Source organism: Porcisia hertigi, chromosome 28 (assembly GCF_017918235.1).
Source record: "Porcisia hertigi strain C119 chromosome 28, whole genome shotgun sequence".
NCBI lineage: Eukaryota > Euglenozoa > Kinetoplastea > Trypanosomatida > Trypanosomatidae > Porcisia > Porcisia hertigi.
The window spans coordinates 534,965-553,578 of record NC_090587.1 but is presented as its reverse complement, the minus strand read 5'-3'; the positions used below and the strand labels follow the sequence as shown (position 1 = coordinate 553,578).

Genomic DNA, 18,614 nt, shown 5'->3' with positions numbered 1-18,614 from the left:
ACGACTCCGTCATCTGCTTCCCCCCTGCCTTTTCACCTCTCACGCTGCCCCTCCCACACACACACACACACACGCACGCACGCACGAGCCTCATGCCCTGTAAATCCTCAGAGGTGCTCAAGTTGACCTCAAGACGGTACATCCCCCTGACAGAAGAGCTTCCCCTCCGTATCAAAGTTGTACCGACGCGGTTGGACAGACGGTGAATTCGCAGGAAACCTGCTCGGGGAGACACCGCCACTTGGCGCCCGCAGCCACTCAGGATGGTGCCCCCCTTCAGGGTGATGAGGCGCGTCTGCAACGGGGCCATCTGTGTATGCGTGATCATCGTAACCGTATCCCTCGTCGTCGTCGTCGTCCATCTCGATCGTTTGCGTTTGTGGCTGCCGACCGTACGCTCCGGCGTCGCACGCATTCGTGTAGCGTCGATCCTCGTAGTCCTGATCCTCTATCAAGTAAGACGGCACCGATTCTGCCTTTGGCGCCGGCGTGGGTGGTGGTGGCAAGCGAGCGCTGTGATCTTCACTGAAGCTCCCCTGCTGTGCCCTTTCCGAGACGGCCTGCGGGAAGACATTGGACTCCACCGGCTTACGCGTGAGACGCGGCACAGCTCGTGGGGCGCTGCGCTCGCCCATACCGGGGAAGCCGGCTACGCCTGACCCCTCCTCCATACCGCGTTTGTTGCTGGCAGGTGCTGCCGCCTTGCCACGCCGCCCGCACACTTTGAGGGATTCCCCGCGCATCAGACTCCCCCCCATGTCGCCACCAGTAGGAAAAGAAGTCACAGGCTTCCCTGGCTCCGCACCTGGGCGCGCGCCGCCGTCTCTCGCGTCAGCTTTGCCTTTTGTCTTTGGGTCATCGGTGAAGCGCAGAAACACGCCATCACGATTAGACTCAAATTTCTTTGATTCCACCGCACGTCGGTCCTCGGCAGTTGGCAGGGCTGCTGTGGCAACCACCGGGCGGCCGGCGCGAGGCTCGCTTAGTGCCGGCGCGTGACCCTGGCCAGGCCCGCGCGATGCGGGAGGGTTGTTCTGCCACGAGAAAATGTTCAGATGATCCGCTGGCGCCGATCCACGGCGGCGCGTCGGGTTGGAGGACTCCACGATGGTTGCGCTATGCTCGAACATTCGGTCAAGAAACGACGGCCCAGACGCCATGTTCTTCTGCGCAGCTGAGCGACGAGCCCCCTCCGCTGACGTCTTCAGAATGCCGGTGTCGGCGTCGATGTTGGCCTGCACTTCGGCCATGTCACGCGGTTGGTGACGACGACCACTGGGGCGCTTATTGGCGTCACGGGCCTCACTCGCGCTGCCAAATGTCCCTCCAGAAAAGAACATCGCTGTGTCGGGGGAAAGAAGGAGAAAAAAAAAGGGAGAGATGAGAAAGACTGTTGTGTACGTGTATGACTCTGTGTATGACTGTGTGTGTGTGTGTGTGTACGCGCAGAGGGGAAAGAAAGTATATATGTAAAAGAGTATCAGATCCACCCTCAATGAGATGAGTGGTAAAGAGAGACCGAGAAAGAGCAGTGTAGAAAAAAAAAGGTCGGTTAAGAAGAGCAGATGAGGAATCGAGTGCGTGGTAGCCCAGAAAGCTGGAGGAGTGCATCACGACACGACAGCGTGAACGAGTTAGGCATGAAACTCGAAATCAAGGGCCGTGAACACACACACACACACACACACACACACACCGTCATACACAGCGTTCCTCTTTCCCTCCCCACCCCACCCCCGAATTAAAAAACAAATAGAGGATTTCCCACTCTCGCGTCTTGCGTCCCCTCGAAGAGTGGTGAACCAAACCACATGGTCGACCGGGCGAAGGGCCCACTCCGCGGCGGGATCACAAGGGCAAAAAAAAAAACACAAAACGGGCACGACAGACACCACCAAAACACCGGCCAAGATCATTTGTGAATTTTTTAAAGCCAAGCAAGCGGCAGGGAGAGAGAGAGAAGGAGCACCATGTACATGACAAGGTGGGGGAGGGAGGGAGGGGGGGAGGGAGGGAGGGGAAGGAGGGAGGCGGGAAGCCGAATTGTGCGAGTGTGTCGGTGATTGGCGAATGGGCAGCGGATAACAAGTAAACCACAGTGACGTGGTACACACTGAGAGGAGAAAATGTGCGCCAAAATGGTGGAGAGTGTCTCACAACGACAAACAATCCCTCGCGCAGAACAAGAGCCGTGAGAACAACAATGCGCACAAGCTCCAGTGCGACAATATGCCCTCTCCGAGCTCCTGATTATGAAAGCAGAACGCTCGTCAAAGGGGAGAAGAAGAACCTTTATCATTGAGCTGCCGCGTGTGTCGCTACACGTGGCCAGTGACCACGCTGATTCGAATGCGGTTGGCCTGGATGAAAGGATGCGCTTTAGCCGCGCGTACCACCGACAAAGGCAAGCACAACTGCTGCAGGGCGACAGGCTGTACGCCCCCCCTCCCGCCGCCGCACTGCTGCTGTTCCTCAACAAAGTCCAGGAGCTCCGTGATGCACTCGAGCGTTAGAGACCCACTGAGCTGTAGCTCTTCGAGGACCCCAAATGATCGGATGGAACGCACCTGCAAGCAGTTCACCCCACGTGTCTCCACAAGACGCGACAACGCCAACGCATCCTGCTGTCGTGCGAGCACCAGGAGTGCGTCAACGTGGGCGGGAGTGAGGGAACAGTGTTCGAATCGCAAGCGCCGCACAGCCGCCAGCGGCAACGGGATAGATCGGCCCACGTCGTGTGGCGCGACGTAGCACCGAGTAAAATGCAGCGTGGTGAACTGTGTAGAGCGTGCCGTGACAAGATGTTTCAGGAAAGTTAGCACATGAGACAAAACCGCTGTGGAGATGGAATGTGCATCCGAGGCCTGAGACACGAGCAGGTCGAGAAAGGCGTTGCTCTGCGGCCGCGCGGCGAGCGCAGCAATAGGTTGGCGATCGGCATCGTCGTCCTCGCCCCCCTTCACTCCCCGCAAATCCAAGTCTGCGCAGTGCAGCGCACACAAAGGCAGTAAGTTTCGATCACGGTCCTCTAGGAGGATATCCTCCAACGTCTGCAGTGCCTGTGTAGTCGGGCACGGTAGCAGAGGACCCAGTACGTGGAGGTTGAGCGGGACCGTGCGCAGGGCCGACGCGGTTGTCGCCGCTAGAGACGCCGAGTCTGTTTCTGCGGGCGCTGCCTCCACAACGCCAGCAATACTAGGCGCCGCGCTGTTGAGGTCAGTCTCCACCTCCACGCGAAGAGGGAGGTATGGTGCGCACATGGCGAGGGCATCTGAAATCCCGTTCAAAGTGCAGAGAGGCTGACGACTCTCCTCCAACGTCTTCAGTACCATAGCCACCGCGTACGGACTGCTCACATTATCGACCGTGATCGGGGTTGGGGTTGAGCCGGTGTGACCCGACGCGTCTGTGAAAGGCTCCTGCTCACCCGACTGCAAAGTGCGGCCGTCGCTGGTCCGGCTTGATAGGTGTGCGCTCGGAGTGGGATTTCGAAAGCCAGATGCGTATGCCGGCGCCTCTGCCACGCGAGTACAAGTGCCGTCGGCAGCCATACGCATCAGGACACCTCGTTGCATGACGAGGTGCTCCCCCTCACATTTACCCTGGACGTGTGACTGCTGGGTGTTGGGCAGGGAGCACGGGGACGTACTCGAGAGAGCCCTAGAGCTCTCATCGAAGGAGTCTGAGCGCCGCACTGGAGATTCGTCCCCTGCCCTACCCGCCCGCTCAGTCGCCAACGTGACATCTGCGGAAATACCACCGCCAGAGCCTGCTTTACTAGACCGCCAGCGCGGTGGCGCATATTGGCGACGCGCATGGCCTCGACCGCTACCTGCATTCGGGGTGGTAGGTGGGGGGGTTGTATCCCGTGCATCTATGTTGTACCGAGAACTGTGCGAAGCACCCGAATGCTGGGGCACGTCCGCGTACACGTCCGTGATCCCAAAATTGTCACCGTCGTCGTCCATCCCAACCCTAGAGCCTGTAATCCAAGAACAGCAGAAGCCGCAGCATCCACCGCTGCCACGGCACCATAATCGCAGGCACTGAAAGGGTCGTAAAAACGCCGCTGTAAGTAGTGACCGATTTGTACTGCCACGCGACGTGGCGGTCTCGCTCCATACAGAGGAGAAAATATTGAAAAATGAGCATCGAGCATCCCCGCCCGTACCGCTCACCGATGCCGTTGCGTGTGTGCCGTTGTCGCGGCCCTTCGGGATCACCTGCGATGTGCCGAGCAGCCCCGAGGGCTGCTGTGGGGACGAAGAGAACGACTGCAAGGGCAGCGGTGGTGAGTCATGGTGGCTGCTCGAGAGCAGCACATGGCGATCCATCTCAAATGGTAAAGATAGGGACGGCGGCACTGTCGCAGCGACGATGAGTCCCAATGCTAGGAACAAAGGGCCGAATAAAAGGCGGATCGCCACCTTGATGCTCGTGGGGAGGGGGGGGGGTGAAAAAAGGGGGGAGGAGATCAAACGGCGATTCACCTCAAGCGCAAAGCAAGCAGAGAAAAGAGCACATACAATAACAATCGGTATGTGTGTGTGTGTGTATGTGTGTGTGTGTGTGTCGATGTGCTCATGCGCGATACACACAGAGTCGCAATCATGAATGCAGATTATTCCGCTGGGAAATGTAACACAGCATCCCCGTAGATTTTGCCCACGGAGATGAAAATGAGAGAGTAGGAATGTCACACCGGTGACACAATACTTCTGCCAATGTGAACACTTTACGTGTCACGTCTGTGTTCTTTGGGGGGAGGAAGGTGGCACTAGCTGGACGGCGCAAGGCAGCGAGAGGGGACAAGCTGGAAAAGTAAATACAGTATGGCAGAAAGCGCAGACAATAGTCCAGGTAGGTGAAAGAGGGGCGTGAGTGCCTTGGAGGCGCTGTGGGGTGGGGGAAGCGGTGGGGTGCCCAGAGACATCCAGACGGCATCTCTCCAACACTCTGCCTGCACTCTTGCGTGCTCGCCACTGCGTCACCACCGAACTTCACTGTGGACGCTCACTAGAAGCGCTGCATCTTGGTGGGTGGCCCTCCACAAACCACACCCTCTTCAGTGAAGACGCAAACACGCGTCAGGGAATGTAAAGAGTGGAGGGAAAGAGCAAAAAAAAACAACTAGCGAACAAAAAAAAAAGAGGCGCACACATCAAACAAAAGGTGTGAGTGTGAGTGTGTGTGTGGGGGGAAGGGGGGAGGAGTGAAGAATGTGAACGACTTCAGCGGCACCCCCTGCGTCAGATGAAAACTGGCACATGTGAGGTGGGTGTAGCCTCAAGCACGCCGAAAGCACCACGAAATGGCATGGGAGCGCTGGGACCGCCGCCGCCCCCCCCCCCTCTTTAGCGTGAAAAGCTGATGATTTCGCTTTGAGAGAGAACAAGCGGGCGGCAGCATACCTCAATCCCTCCTGGAGAGCACCATTGTAGGCGGAGGTGACCAGCGCAGCTGGGGCTGTTTGGCTCAGCAATGCCCCTACCCCCGCCCCCTCCCCAGACACACACACCGAACATCGACAATAATATCTAGCCGCCCGTGGGCCTCACGAGACTCTATGACTTCGCACCATCTCTACTAGCACCGCCTCCTGAGCGTTGATGCGCGCGTCAATCACCGCCAGCTGCTCCTCCAAGGATGGCGGCACCGGAGGGAGGAGTGGGCCTCCGGTCAAAACTGGGACTTCCAGCGGTGGGGGCGGCACCGCAACCACTGGTGGGAGTGGCGGCACCGGCTGTGGCGGAACAGGAACCAAGCCAAGAGGAGGTAGAGGTGGGACCACGGGAGCCGGTGGAGGTGGCGGCGCCGCACTTTCATTCCCTGCAGCTCCCTTTGAGGTTGAGACAGCCGGCTCGGCTGGCGCCTCCGTTATCGCAGCGGAAGGAGGGCGAGGTGGATGAGATGAAGACCCGTCCCCCACCCCCAATGGTGAAGCCGTGCAGGAAGGAACAAGAAGATGGTCGCTCTGTAGATGCACTGCTGGGGTTGCACAAAGGAACGGTGGTACTTGCAGAGGCCGTGTGGTGCTTGGAGGTGTCGCTGCCGCTGCTGGTACCCCGAGAGGGTCGCTCGGAGACGAAGGTGGGTCTACGGCGCTGTCGACAGCAGTGTTCTCTTCGGTGTGCGGCGCGGTCGTGTTCTCGGTTCTCATCTCTGGCGATCCACCGGCTGTCATACCCGCCGTGTGTTCTCCAACGTGTACCTCAACCGGATTTAAGGGGCCGCTCTCCGTGTTGCACTCCTCATTCTGGGGCGGCTGTGCTGCCTCTTGTATTTCCACCATGTCATCAACTGTGGCGGACTCGAGCGTCGATGCCTCCACAGTCATCAGTGCCTCTTGCGGTGCCGCTGACGGCGGATTCGTATCCGACGCTGCCCCGTTCTTCAAGGCGGTTTCTTCTGGCGGCACGAGCTCCGGCACTGCGGCCTCGGCCCTAGGCGTGAGAGGTCCGCCACACAAGTGCGCGGCCTGTGTAGACAGCGAGAGGTGGGCCCTCGCCGAACTGCCTGAATTCAGTATCGACTCCAGAACCGGGAGCTGAGTCGGGCACGGCTGGATGCCTGGTGTGTCTCTAACCCCGTGTTGACCTTCTGCCCACGTCCCGCCCGGCCTGGGACCCTGGTAGTCCTTGCCTCCGCCGCTGGTCGGCACTAAGGTCGCCCCTGAGGCCCCAGCCACCAAGGCACAGTCCGGCGGAACTGCGCTAGAAGCCAAGGTAACCTGCAGCCCACCATCGATGGTCGCTGGCGCAGCCCCCGCTGCCTCGTTACTGTGTATCGGCGACTCGTGATCTCCTCCACTCGTTGCGGCGTTTCCTCTCGCCTTTATCGCCCCGAACGGCGTCGACGTGTCCTCGACGATGGTGTCCGTCGGGTGTGTTGCCTCGACCGTCTCCACTGCCACCTCCTGGTGCCAGGCGTCAAGCGTATCACGTAGTTCCTCCATCGTCATTGCTGCTGCCTCTGGCTGACCGGCAGCCCCACGCTCAGGCGAAGGCACACGCCGGCATTGCAAAACATCATTTGGAACAACATCCAGGACATGGCGCAGCGTAGCGGAGATGGTCACAAAGCGGTCACGGAGCTGTTGGTTGTATAGGGCCAGCGCGCCCTCACGACGCTGCATGAATGCAATTCGATCCAGCGCAGCACACAACTGCGTCTCCAATATCCTCGCTGCCTCGCGGTCTCGCTGAAGTGCGCTTGAAAACGCATGTGATCGTGCCTTCTCCCGTGCCAAGGCTCCCGCTGTCCGCTCCGCCTGCAGCTTGTAGTAGTCGCGCTGACTGATAGCGTCTGACACAGCCATGTTTCGGCCGTGCGATATGACACCCGTCGATATCTGCCTCGCGCTCTCCTCAGCAGCCCGCCGCAACGCCTGCTCGGTCTCCAGGAGTTGGAGCGTGGCAGCGAACTCAGCCGCTATGGTGTCATTTTCGACCTTCGCCTCCCGCAGTGCGGTGCGGAGATCGACGACCTCAGCTGCCGTCAAGTCTCGCTGGCGCCCAACATGCAAAACGAGACTCTGCAGCCCCTCTACGTCCTTCGTGAGCGACTCGATGTTGTGGAGGAGGACACTGCGCTCCGTTTGGTACGCCTCCGGGATCCGACGCATTCGCAGCACAGCAGCGTCCGGAGGCTCAGCTGTCTTCACGATACCCACCGCCACGTCTGCGAGAGGACTGCGCTCTCGATGTGGCAGGGGCGGTTCAAAGCCCTCTAGGCGAGCTAACTCTGCAGTCTCGGCATCTCCGGTCGGCTCGCCGCTCTGGGGTGCATTGTAGTGATGATCCGCTCGGGACACTGCATCCTGCTGCTGCTTCAGAACGCGGAGCTGTGCTTCAAGGCATGCAATCTGCCTCTTGAGGTTGTGCACGAGGGACACCTCAACAGCGGTGCTGCGCGACTGCAGCAGATCTAGTGAATTTTGGGGTGCTCGAATATGTGAAGAACTCACCGCTGTAGTCGTGAGATGGCTCTTGGAACTTCGCCCCGACAACCCTCCCTCCTTGCCCGAGCGCGTGTCGTGTGAAGCGGCGCTCCCTGGCGCCTGCAATCGTTTGGCCCCCTGTACGTGCTTCTCGCTAGCCGCGGCGCCGCTGGCAGCTGAAGAAGGTGCGATGCGTGACATTTTGGCTAACTTGCTTGGTATTGTGCTTTCCGATAAACCCTTACCCGACACAGAGAGCGAAGGTTTGGCGGAGACGACGCCCTGGCGCATTATCGGCTTAGCGACCCTTTGGAGGGAAAAAAAAAGGTATATGGATATACCTTGGGTGATGTGCTCTCTATAATCCTTTCAACGTCGCAAAGGTGACCACCTGCCTCGCTCCCCGATTCGAAACAAGGATATATGCAGACGTGTGAGTGTGTGTGTGTGTGTGTGTATCCGTCAGCACATCCCCTTAAAGTATGCGTCTCGCTGGGCGCGCAGCGTGTCGAGTAGTGAAAGGACTGAAAGTTAAAGGAAAGCGCACCAAGGATGTCCGCACCGTTGTGAAGAGAGATGGATCAGCTATTCGTCTATTCTGATTTGTGTAGAGGACCCGTCCCTGCACAAACTCACCTCTGCGCCAGCACATGCATATGTGTGTAAAAGTATGTGCGCATCGATAGAAAAACGGTGATGAGGAGTAAAAAAAAAACAAGTGACAGTGAATGTGTGTGTGTGTGTGTGTGAAGGGGGGGGGGGGCGCCACCCCCTTGCAGGAAACCTTGCGTGCGCCACCTCAATCCCGCGTGTATCTTAGAGCACCAAATGACCCCCACAACAAATAAAAACAGCTCGCATAAGCTCAGGGAGGCTCCACCAGCACCCTCCTCACTACTACACGACCTCACCAAAGCGCAGTCAGAGTTGACAGATCGCAATTTCGTGCCTGCCAGCGACTGCCAGCCGTACCCTGACCCCACACACCGTGCGCCACACCAGACACACGTGGTGTTGCTCGGATCCCTTGAGAATGTGTTTTTAGTGACATGTGCTATACCTTTCGTAGTAAATCAAGATGAGAAATCAAAGAAATTAGTCTTGGCGAAATGACAACGCCAGTGCACAGCGAAATCGCACGCGCGGCGGCGGTGAGGACGGCGCGCAGCGCAGTCCCGACCCTAAACACGCACACACACGCTCGCGCGGCGAGCCGGCGCTGGTGGAGGGAGGGAGCCTATCAGCGAAAGGAACCTGAGCGCGATGCGCCGGTGCAGCAGTACCCGCATGCGCACCGCCTAGCGGTCCAGGATCGTGATCGACACGTCCACGCCGGACTCCATAGTGAAGCTCGTGATCTTCTTCACCTGCTCCGTCGGCGCGTGGAGGTCGATGATGCGCTTGTAGATCTTCAGCTCATACGTGTCCCACGTGTTCGTACCGTTACCGCAAGGCGTCTTGCGGGTCGTGATCTTCAGCGTGCGCGTCGGCAGACGCACGGGGCCGTGGATCGTCACCTTCTCGTCGCGCGCGCGCGTCAGCAGCTGCGACGTCACGGACTCCACCGGCTTCGCGCTGCGCGACGTGATCGTCAGGCGCACCGTCTGGCCCTCCGCGGGCGCCGCCTGGCTCTTCTTTGGGTAATCCATTTTGAACGTAATCAAGCGCCAAGGAATCTGTGCGTGTTTGGCCGTGAAGGGAGAGGAGAGGGGAGGAGGAAGGGAGGAAGGGAGGGAGGGAGGGCGGAAAGGGGAAGTCCAGTCGATGCGCGTATGCGTGTTGAAGCAGCACGCAAAGCGTGTCGACAGAAAAAACGATGGGAATGAGAAGCAGCAGGAGCAGTGATGAGAGGGAAGGAAAAACGTAAAGGTGCATTGTGTACCCCCACCCACCCACCCACCCACCCGGTAGGGGAGGGGGGGGGAGCGGAGGAAGCAGGCAGGGAAATGAAGGGGAGGCAGCGACGAGGAAGGGAAACGCATCGCGGCCACCGACATATTTTAGGCATGCCGCCAAATTGTGTGTAGAAAGAAATACAGACATGAAGACGTACGGAACACCCCATGGAGCAGCCGAGACTCTCCGCTGGCGAGCGATGGCCCAAGGCTATCCATCATGGCCCGTGTGTCTCGCGGTCTTTTTTCGCGCCCGATAAGTCCGGTGCGTTGGTCCCTGCTAGTGCACAAAGCATGAATTCCGTCCTTCCTTTGTTTTCTTGTGAATTGGGGTGTCATTATCGCATGGGTGTGTGGAGAAAAAACAAATTGCACATACCCGTGTATATTCGCACAATGGGACGATTCAGTGCTCTTCAGCGAGAATGCCGGGATTGAGGATATACCATTCTGTCTGCGCCGCAGCGGTCGGTGGCGCGGGAGGAGAGGGGGGGGTGGTGGCTCGTGTATGGGTCTCCGTCGCCTATGATGCACGGCTACTGCAACCCGCCCGCCCGCCCGCCTCCCCCCCCCTCCCCCTCTGCTCATATCCCTTTCTTTTATTGCCCTTCCTCTCTCGCTCCAACTTGAAATGGGATGGGGTGCCCCCCCTTGAAAAGTTTTGCCAAGTCTCGTGTGCAGATAAGTGCGCCCAAAGCTGCAGCGCCAAAGCCGCTCCCCAGCCCTCTGGTGTAGCAGTGAGGAGTATGGGTAAGAAAAACGCAGAGACATGTTCGTGTTGCCCACAGAAATCACATCTCTGCATACACGACCATTAGCGGCTGCGCTCGTGACGAGAGAGACAGATGTGCACAACAGCGACATGCCTGTATGCTAACGTAGGGTGGCAAAGAGCACGGTGATGCGCGCGCGTCACTCCCCGCCAATACCCCGCGCCTGCGTGGTTGTGATCTTTGACTCTTTGAGGAAGGAATAGAGTGATTTCACTGAAACTCGGGTGAAGACCGCGCCTCACGTGCCTTTTGGGAGTACATCCACTCCTCTGGGGCAGTATGGGCACCGGAGAGGCTCTGACCACCACTACGCCGCTCCTTGTGCCGGAGCGCGGCTCGGTAAGCGGCTTCGACCATGGGGTCTGCGTGGCCCTTGACCTTTTCAAAGGCCTCTAGCACCATTTCGAGCAGCGCCGGGGGCAGTTCAAAGTCTTCCTCATAGAGGCGCACAAGCTTGTCTTGGACGACGCGGCGGCGCTCGTACTGCGTAATGTTCTCAAATCGCGCAAATCGCATGAGCACGCTATGGTACTGCTCGCGAAGATGAGCTGCCTCGATCAGCAGTCGCATCTTATCGTAGGTTTCAGGGATGTCTCGGTCCCGCATTTCCCGGTTCAGCTCGTCAAAGTGCTTCCAGTCGCGCAGCAGCATACAGGCTCGCAGCGCGGCAAGATAGAGCACCACCACGCTCGCGTGTCCCTCCGCGAGGCTAGAAGTGTTCATCAACCGACGAATCTCAGTCCAGGTGGTCGCCGCTTCGATTCGACAAGCGAGCGCCTGAGCGTACATGGGGGCTGATACAGGCCTGTGGTCACGTCGCATTACGTCCAACATCTGAAAGGCCTCTTTCCACCGGCCAGCGTTGACACATGCCCGCAGTGGTGCCTCGTAGCTCTGCTGGTACAACGGAAAGCCGTTTCGCACCAGGGCTTGAAAGAGTGTGAGTGCCATCGACCACCCACGCGCACCGCCACCGACGGCGGCGATCCCCGAGGGCGACGACGAGAGCGCCTTTTGGGCCCGCTCCTCAGCTGAGACCTCTTCTGAAGCCACTAGCGCCAGTCGCACGCTTCGTTCATCGGGAGGCACCCGCGTCGCGATGAGCTGCTCCATGAGTCGCACCACCTCAGTGTGTCTCTGCGCCTTGTAGCAGGCACGAATGGCGGCATCGTAGGCCTCAGGGGGAATGAGCGCCTGCTCGGCCTCCGCACCGCGGAGGATAGAAAGACATAGCTGCCACTGTTGGCCTACACAGGCGAGCTGTGCGGCCATCTCCAGCAGTAAGGGTGTGAGCTCGTTGCTTTTGCGAAACACCTCCGTATTCTTGCGAAGCGCGACAAACTCCTCTAACGCGACTTGCCAAGGCAAAAAGGTGGACGCGCTCTCTGTGCCCTGCGTAGAGGCATCCGTGGGCGGCTTGCCGTCTTTGTCCCCTGCACGGTGGCGATGCTTGCCCCGATGTACAGCCTGGTGTGCTGCCTCCGCTCCACAGTTCGAGGGGAGGCCATTCTTAGCAAAAACGGTCGATGACGGTTCCTGGGTCCGCGTGACGTGAATCGGCGCTGCGCCAGCAACTGTTGTGGCCCTCTCGTCTCCGCCTGCAGGTTGCTGCGCAAGAGAAGCGCGCAGCGCTGCTCGCAGGTACTCCGTTGTGAGGTCGTCGTTGACCACTGGTCTGTGCGACGCGTTCTTGGCATGTTGCACGACGTCTCGGTCACGCAGCGCCTGGAATTGCCGATGCGCCTCACGGAATTCCCCGACGTCTGCACAGGCAGACATGAAAGCCACGTGAGCAGTGAGTGGGCGTGGCCGGCCGATCTTACGGTAGAGATCAACGTACACGCGTTTCGCTGCCTGGAGTTGTCCACGCTGTCCACACTGATACATGGCGCGACAGAGAGCCCCATCGTTCGGCATCACACCGTGCCGCACCGCATCCTCAAGAGCCGCGATGGACGTCGCCCACTGACTGGCTTCTTTGTGCTGATCGAGAAACCGATGCAACTTTGCTCGTCGCTCTGCATCCTGCCGCTCAACACCGCGCTCGTAGACAAATTTGCATTGCCGCAGCTGCGCGAGGGCGGTTTTCTTGTCCATCGCGATTTACTGTGTGCGGTGTGTGGATGACCAAAGCGGCGGCGCGCGAGTCGGCCAATTAAGCAGCCGGCAGCGGAAGGAAACCACGGAAGGGAAGAACGGGCCGCCAAGTTGCATGCTAACTGAGGCGCGAGAGGACCGCGCAGCACCGCGTAGGAGGGAAGGCCGGCGCAGAGAAGCGAGGAGGAGAGAGAGAGAGATCCAAGTATCGTAGAGAAATTTGCGGCCACTGATAATTATGCGGTGAGTAGCACGTCCAGGGACGTGTGCCTTTTTCTTTCGCACCTTCAATCCCCTTCCTCTTGGCGAGAATGCGGTTCTTCGCCTGGCAAGCGCGCCTCCTGCGCCACGTACCGTCGACCCGGCCCTTTCTCAGACCTTCTCTTACGTTATTTACTCTGGTCTCCCATGCAGGAAAGATAAACTCATGGAGGGAAAGAAGGCGGCGCTTCACACCAGCTGTGAAAAGCGGACCAATAACAAACAGTATAAAATCCACGCACACACACACACACGCGCGCGCGATTTCTACTAGAGTCCTGGTGATGATGATAGTCTAGCTGGGTTGTGCGTCTTTGTGGCTGAAAAACATGCAAGACAAAAAAGAAAAGGACAAGTGGAGATGACGAGTAACACACGAGCAACCGGCCTGTGAAGCATTTTTACAACCTGTCCTGTTGTTGTTCAGTGGAAGGAAACAGACGAAAGCGAGACGGTTAGGCCCAGGAGAAGGTTCCGCCAGGGCTAAGCCTCGCACCCTTCGATGGGCACGGGAGACACTGACATGAATGTCCCGCCACCGCAATCGGGTGGGTCAGCACAGCGCAAAGCAGCATGTGTTTACCTCCATCGCTGTCAGCCTTTCTTTCCGTCTGCTGGCGTGCGCATCAGATACATGCCGTGAGCCGAGACCCGGTGCCCTCTGGAGACAAGTCGCTTCCCTGCCACAATCCACCAAGGCGATAAAACCGCAGTTTCTATCTTGTTTGGGGTGCAGCGCAAAGTTGGCCCCGTGCCTGCCAGCGGCTGCCAGCCGTACCCTGACTCCACACACCGTGCGCCACAGCAGCCACACGTGGTGTTGCTCGGATCCCCTGAGAATGTGTTTTTAGTGACATGTGCTATACCTTTCGTAGTAAATCAAGATGAGAAATCAAAGAAATTAGTCTTGGCGAAATGACAACGCCAGTGCACAGCGAAATCGCACGCGCGGCGGCGGTGAGGACGGCGCGCAGCGCAGTCCCGACCCTAAACACGCACACACACGCTCGCGCGGCGAGCCGGCGCTGGTGGAGGGAGGGAGCCTATCAGCGAAAGGAACCTGAGCGCGATGCGCCGGTGCAGCAGTACCCGCATGCGCACCGCCTAGCGGTCCAGGATCGTGATCGACACGTCCACGCCGGACTCCATAGTGAAGCTCGTGATCTTCTTCACCTGCTCCGTCGGCGCGTGGAGGTCGATGATGCGCTTGTAGATCTTCAGCTCATACGTGTCCCACGTGTTCGTACCGTTACCGCAAGGCGTCTTGCGGGTCGTGATCTTCAGCGTGCGCGTCGGCAGACGCACGGGGCCGTGGATCGTCACCTTCTCGTCGCGCGCGCGCGTCAGCAGCTGCGACGTCACGGACTCCACCGGCTTCGCGCTGCGCGACGTGATCGTCAGGCGCACCGTCTGGCCCTCCGCGGGCGCCGCCTGGCTCTTCTTTGGGTAATCCATTTTGAACGTAATCAAGCGCCAAGGAATCTGTGCGTGTTTGGCCGCGAAGGGAGAGGAGAGGGGAGGAGGAAGGGAGGGAGGGAGGGCGGAAAGGGGAAGTCCAGTCGATGCGCGTATGCGTGTTGAAGCAGCACGCAAAGCGTGTCGACAGAAAAAACGATGGGAATGAGAAGCAGCAGGAGCAGAGATGAGAGAGAAGGAAAAACGTGAAGGTGCATTGTGTACCCCCACCCACCCGGTAGGGGAGGGGGGGGGAGCGGAGGAAGCAGGCAGGGAAATGAAGGGGAAGCAGCGACGAGGAGGGGAAACGCATCGCGGCCACCGACATATTTTAGGCATGCCGCCAAATTGTGTGTAGAGAGAACACCTTCGGAGCCCCTCAATGGATCCATCGAAGGATCGAGATGATTTAGCCCCGCAAAGAAGAGGTGGGTGGGAATTTCTTTGTTTTTTGGGGGGGATGAGTTTTGTTTTGTGGTTCGCATGACTACTTTGTCTCTCCGTTCCCCTCATTCAAGTAACCATTACAGGTTGTTCGGCTCGAATGATTGCGGCCCTGCCCAGCAGAGTACTCTGTCGGTGGTTAAGCAATGACTCAGAATCCCACACACAGTCGATAAACCCCTCACCCGCCTCCAATAACCTTTTGTATCGGTGTGATTCACCCTCTATGCCTTCCATAGTGAGTGTGTGTGTGTGTGGGGGGGAGGGGGGGGGGCCTACGTACCCCTGCACACTGTCCTCCCCGCCGTCTGTCCCTGTTTCTCGTTTTTTTCCCCTGTGTTTGGACACAGGAATAACGTAATGAGGCGCTTTAAACTAAAGTTCTCACAGCCAACTCACGTGACATCACCGGGTGCGGCGATAACACGCGACGAAGGTCAGTTGTCGATGGGCCGCCGTTGCCGCTGTCTGCACTGACCAGACAGGCAGCGCCAGTGATAGCGGAAGCGGGTGCAGCGTCTGTTGGTCGAACGAACTCATACATAACCTCTGCCTCGGGGATGACAGCGGCGTCCTTCTGCGACCCGCCAGTAACACCGTCGATGTGATTGCACTCCAAAAGTGTGGTGCAGACCCACTTCCACTGCTGATGTCGCAGTGTGGCGCGCGTCGTATCGTTGCCGTACAACTCTGCCGCCAGCTTTGCCACTGGCAGTGTATCCCACGGGGCCAATCTCAGCGTGTGCGCAATGCGAAGAGCATGGATGTACATCATTCGTTCTGCCCCCTTGCGGCTAAAGCACCGGCCAAGTGCGACTCGGCGCCCATATACCGCGGGATCAAGCGGGAGCTCCATCCAAAAGTTGTTCGCTGTGGGGCGACAAACGCCTCGATAATGCTGCGGCCCAGCGTAGTGGAGCACACAATCCCCATGACGCTGTTCTCCGATTCGCCAACCGAACACGTACTGCGCGAACTCTTCGAAGAGAGTCTGAGAGAAGTCGAACCAGCAGGGTACACGTAAACGCGTGGCCTCGTCATTCAGCGAGTGTAAATCAGGCGCAACATCGAAGACGTCAGCGTCCGTCAACATGATCCGCCACACTTCCTTGTAGGGAGGTATTCTGCCAATCGCTAAGTTCGGCACATCACGGTACGCGGGAGGGGAGCGCAGGCGTGAGTGTGGCGGCGCCGGCGGCGGGCCGAGAGCGGCAACCGCAGCAGCCTCTGGATCAGAGATATTCTCCAGCCGCTTCTTGTACTGGTACGATGCTGGCAAAATGAGGCCGAGAGACTCACGCACCTCCAACATACGCTGCCAACGCGGCTGCTCCATGCAAGCCGCAGGCACAACATCCAGTGCACAGAGCACGTCAATCGCGTGAAGAGCACACAGAGTCATGGAGGCGTCAGGCGTTGCTGCGATGCAATACCCACCGCGCACGCCATACCGCTCTGGCAGGGGCAGATAGACGGTTGAGCGATACTGCTTATCTTTGGTGTAAACATAGCAAAAAATCGCACTCTCAAATGGATGTTGCATCGCCACCATAAAGGCACGCAGGCAAGGGCGAGCGAGTGAGAGAAGCTCGGCATAGTCGGGTTGGCCTATGATGTTGACCTCGACAAGGTGTTGGCGAACCACATGGACAACCACGCGGTTGAGATGCAGTAGCTTCTCAGCGACGTTTCGCTCAGAGCGCCGGGCTCGGAGTTTGCTGATGCTGCGGTACCACTCCTTTAGCGGTTTGGGCAAGCGCACAGTCTTCACGTCAACCGTGGCGGGATCAATGGGCTCAGGAGCTATGAGGCGCCCCCAACGCAAACACGCATCGTAGTACATCGCCTGTTCCCGAGCGGTGTCGTACACGTGAATGCCGAACCACTGCAGAAGTAGTTCGGCGTGCATCGCACATAGATCACGCGCCCCCTCTAGTGTCGTCGCCTTGCCGATGGCTGGCACTGGGATTCCGGGTATGTCGAGCCACATTGTGTACCACGTTTTGAGCTTCACGCCCACCTTGACTGGCCGCGGCTGCCACACATTCGTGTCCTCCTCCGCTGCTCTCGTCTGGACGCTGGAATCAAAGTCGTGCCCTGTCACGCCCTCAAGGTACCGGCTCACTCGCAACACCGCCCCTGGATCACGCAGGCAGCAGCTGCCGGGTATCTCCTTTTCGTACCACCATTTCTCCAACTCGTCCTCCACGAGATCAAAGGCACCGCCCTCCGTCTCATCGATCATCACATGCGCTGACCTCGACTCGGCGGTGACGAGCCTCTGCTCGTACGCGAGCACCTTGGTCGCGGGCACGCGGACATCACATCCCCCTCGAGGGCAAGGATCGCATGAAAAACTGGGGCTGGCGGCGGCGGCGGCGGCACCGGTACTGTAGTGGTGGTGGTTGATAGTGGTGTGGCTGTTGAGCACAACCTCCGGCTGCAGAATCTGCACCTCGCTTGCAGAGATGGTGACCGTTTCCATCTCGCCTATGCCGTCGTCGTCGTCGCCGCCATCATCGATCGGACGATTGTGCGCAAAGATGGTCGACTGCAGAGTGGCAAGTTCCTCGAGGGCTACACGAACAAACCACTCGGCGCCATATCGAGGCTTAATCGCGTCCCAGCGACGGGCGGGCCGGCGAAGGTGGTGCTTCCTAGACCACGCACCTCGGCCTCGTGTCGACGGATCAGACGCAGTGTTCGCCTCGCCGTCTGACACTCGGCCCATCGGTGCCGAGAACGTGGGCGATGGCTGGAAAGGCTGGGTCTTTCCAGCAGCTCGAATAGCCTCTGCAGCCGTAGCTGCAGGAAGGAAGACCCCACGTGGTAGTTGCACCGAAGACAACTCCAGCGGCTCCGCTGTGGCCTCCGGAGCTGTGCGCCCCTCCGCCTTGGCCTGTAGCACGCGCTGATGCTGACGCCGCTCCGACGTGAAGAGGGGTATATTCAGTGCGTCGAGGCAGCGCTCGGCGTGCATGCACGCCGCCACCACCGCCAGTTTTGCCTCCATCGCGAGGCCAGTGACTTTAATGGTTTGGCGCCGTATGTTTGCGTCCATGAGAACGTCCACGGGTAAGTCAAATGAAGAAATCCACGCCTTCTCCGCGGACGCACATCCAATCAGGGGTGCGTATTCGGCTCTCTCGGCGCCACTCAGCTGCCGTGGCGGGTTTTCCACACGAGCGCACCACCTGCCGTTACTGCCGCCGCATACAGTCGACGAGCGCACATCCGACAACGTTCCGACGCGCTGAAGGTAGTTTTTAATACGCGATTGAGAGAAGGTATCAGCTTGATCGAGACGCACCAGGGCGCTATCACAACTATCCGCAGCCTTCAAGCCGGTCATTGAGTGTGAAGGGTCAGTCTGGTCGACCGCACCACCTCGCAGCGCAGAGGCTTGAGTCACACCACCGTCATGAACAGCGCGTCGCGTGCACACGACGGTGTTGGGCATCAGCACATCTACTGCATTCACAGTTTGTGAACGCCTCCATTGCTGAAGTCGGAGCCGTGGAAGGTGTGGCAACGTGAGTGTGCAGCATGGATGCCGGCATAGCCGTTGCATTTCTTTGTCTGTGTTGGTTCCCCTCCTCCACTTTTCTGTCTCTGTATTCGTGCCGTGATGGAATAATGAGCGAGAGGGGGTAGTAAAAACGAGGGAGTGGGAGACGAAGTGAGGATGATAACAGCGTACTGGGGAAGGAGAACGGAGGACAGGCCCAAGAGCCCAGCATCGCGGCCCAT

At 58.8% G+C, this 18,614-nt stretch overlaps 5 protein-coding genes across 5 annotated transcripts; all 5 read right to left on the bottom strand.

The window, feature by feature from the left end:
* Positions 1 to 128: 128 nt before the first annotated feature.
* JKF63_03525 (uncharacterized protein) lies at positions 129 to 1,340 on the bottom strand (the record flags this gene model as incomplete). Its single annotated transcript, XM_067899527.1, has 1 exon — positions 129 to 1,340. The coding sequence occupies one exon, from the start codon at positions 1,338 to 1,340 to the stop codon at positions 129 to 131; it is 1,212 nt and encodes a 403-aa protein (XP_067755766.1).
* A 978-nt stretch (positions 1,341 to 2,318) lies between these two features.
* JKF63_03524 (uncharacterized protein) lies at positions 2,319 to 4,334 on the bottom strand (the record flags this gene model as incomplete). The annotated part of the gene is made up of 1 exon (XM_067899526.1): positions 2,319 to 4,334. One exon carries the CDS (start codon positions 4,332 to 4,334, stop codon positions 2,319 to 2,321), a length of 2,016 nt encoding a protein of 671 aa, XP_067755765.1.
* Positions 4,335 to 5,554: 1,220 nt separating this feature from the next.
* On the bottom strand, positions 5,555 to 8,230 carry JKF63_03523 (uncharacterized protein; the record flags this gene model as incomplete). The annotated part of the gene is made up of 1 exon (XM_067899525.1): positions 5,555 to 8,230. One exon carries the CDS (start codon positions 8,228 to 8,230, stop codon positions 5,555 to 5,557), a length of 2,676 nt encoding a protein of 891 aa, XP_067755764.1.
* A 2,587-nt stretch (positions 8,231 to 10,817) lies between these two features.
* On the bottom strand, positions 10,818 to 12,704 carry JKF63_03522 (uncharacterized protein; the record flags this gene model as incomplete). The annotated part of the gene is made up of 1 exon (XM_067899524.1): positions 10,818 to 12,704. The coding sequence occupies one exon, from the start codon at positions 12,702 to 12,704 to the stop codon at positions 10,818 to 10,820; it is 1,887 nt and encodes a 628-aa protein (XP_067755763.1).
* A 2,530-nt stretch (positions 12,705 to 15,234) lies between these two features.
* On the bottom strand, positions 15,235 to 18,435 carry JKF63_03521 (uncharacterized protein; the record flags this gene model as incomplete). Its single annotated transcript, XM_067899523.1, has 2 exons — positions 15,235 to 17,254; positions 17,285 to 18,435. 2 exons carry the CDS (start codon positions 18,433 to 18,435, stop codon positions 15,235 to 15,237), a joined length of 3,171 nt encoding a protein of 1,056 aa, XP_067755762.1.
* Between the last annotated feature and the right edge of the window lie 179 nt (positions 18,436 to 18,614).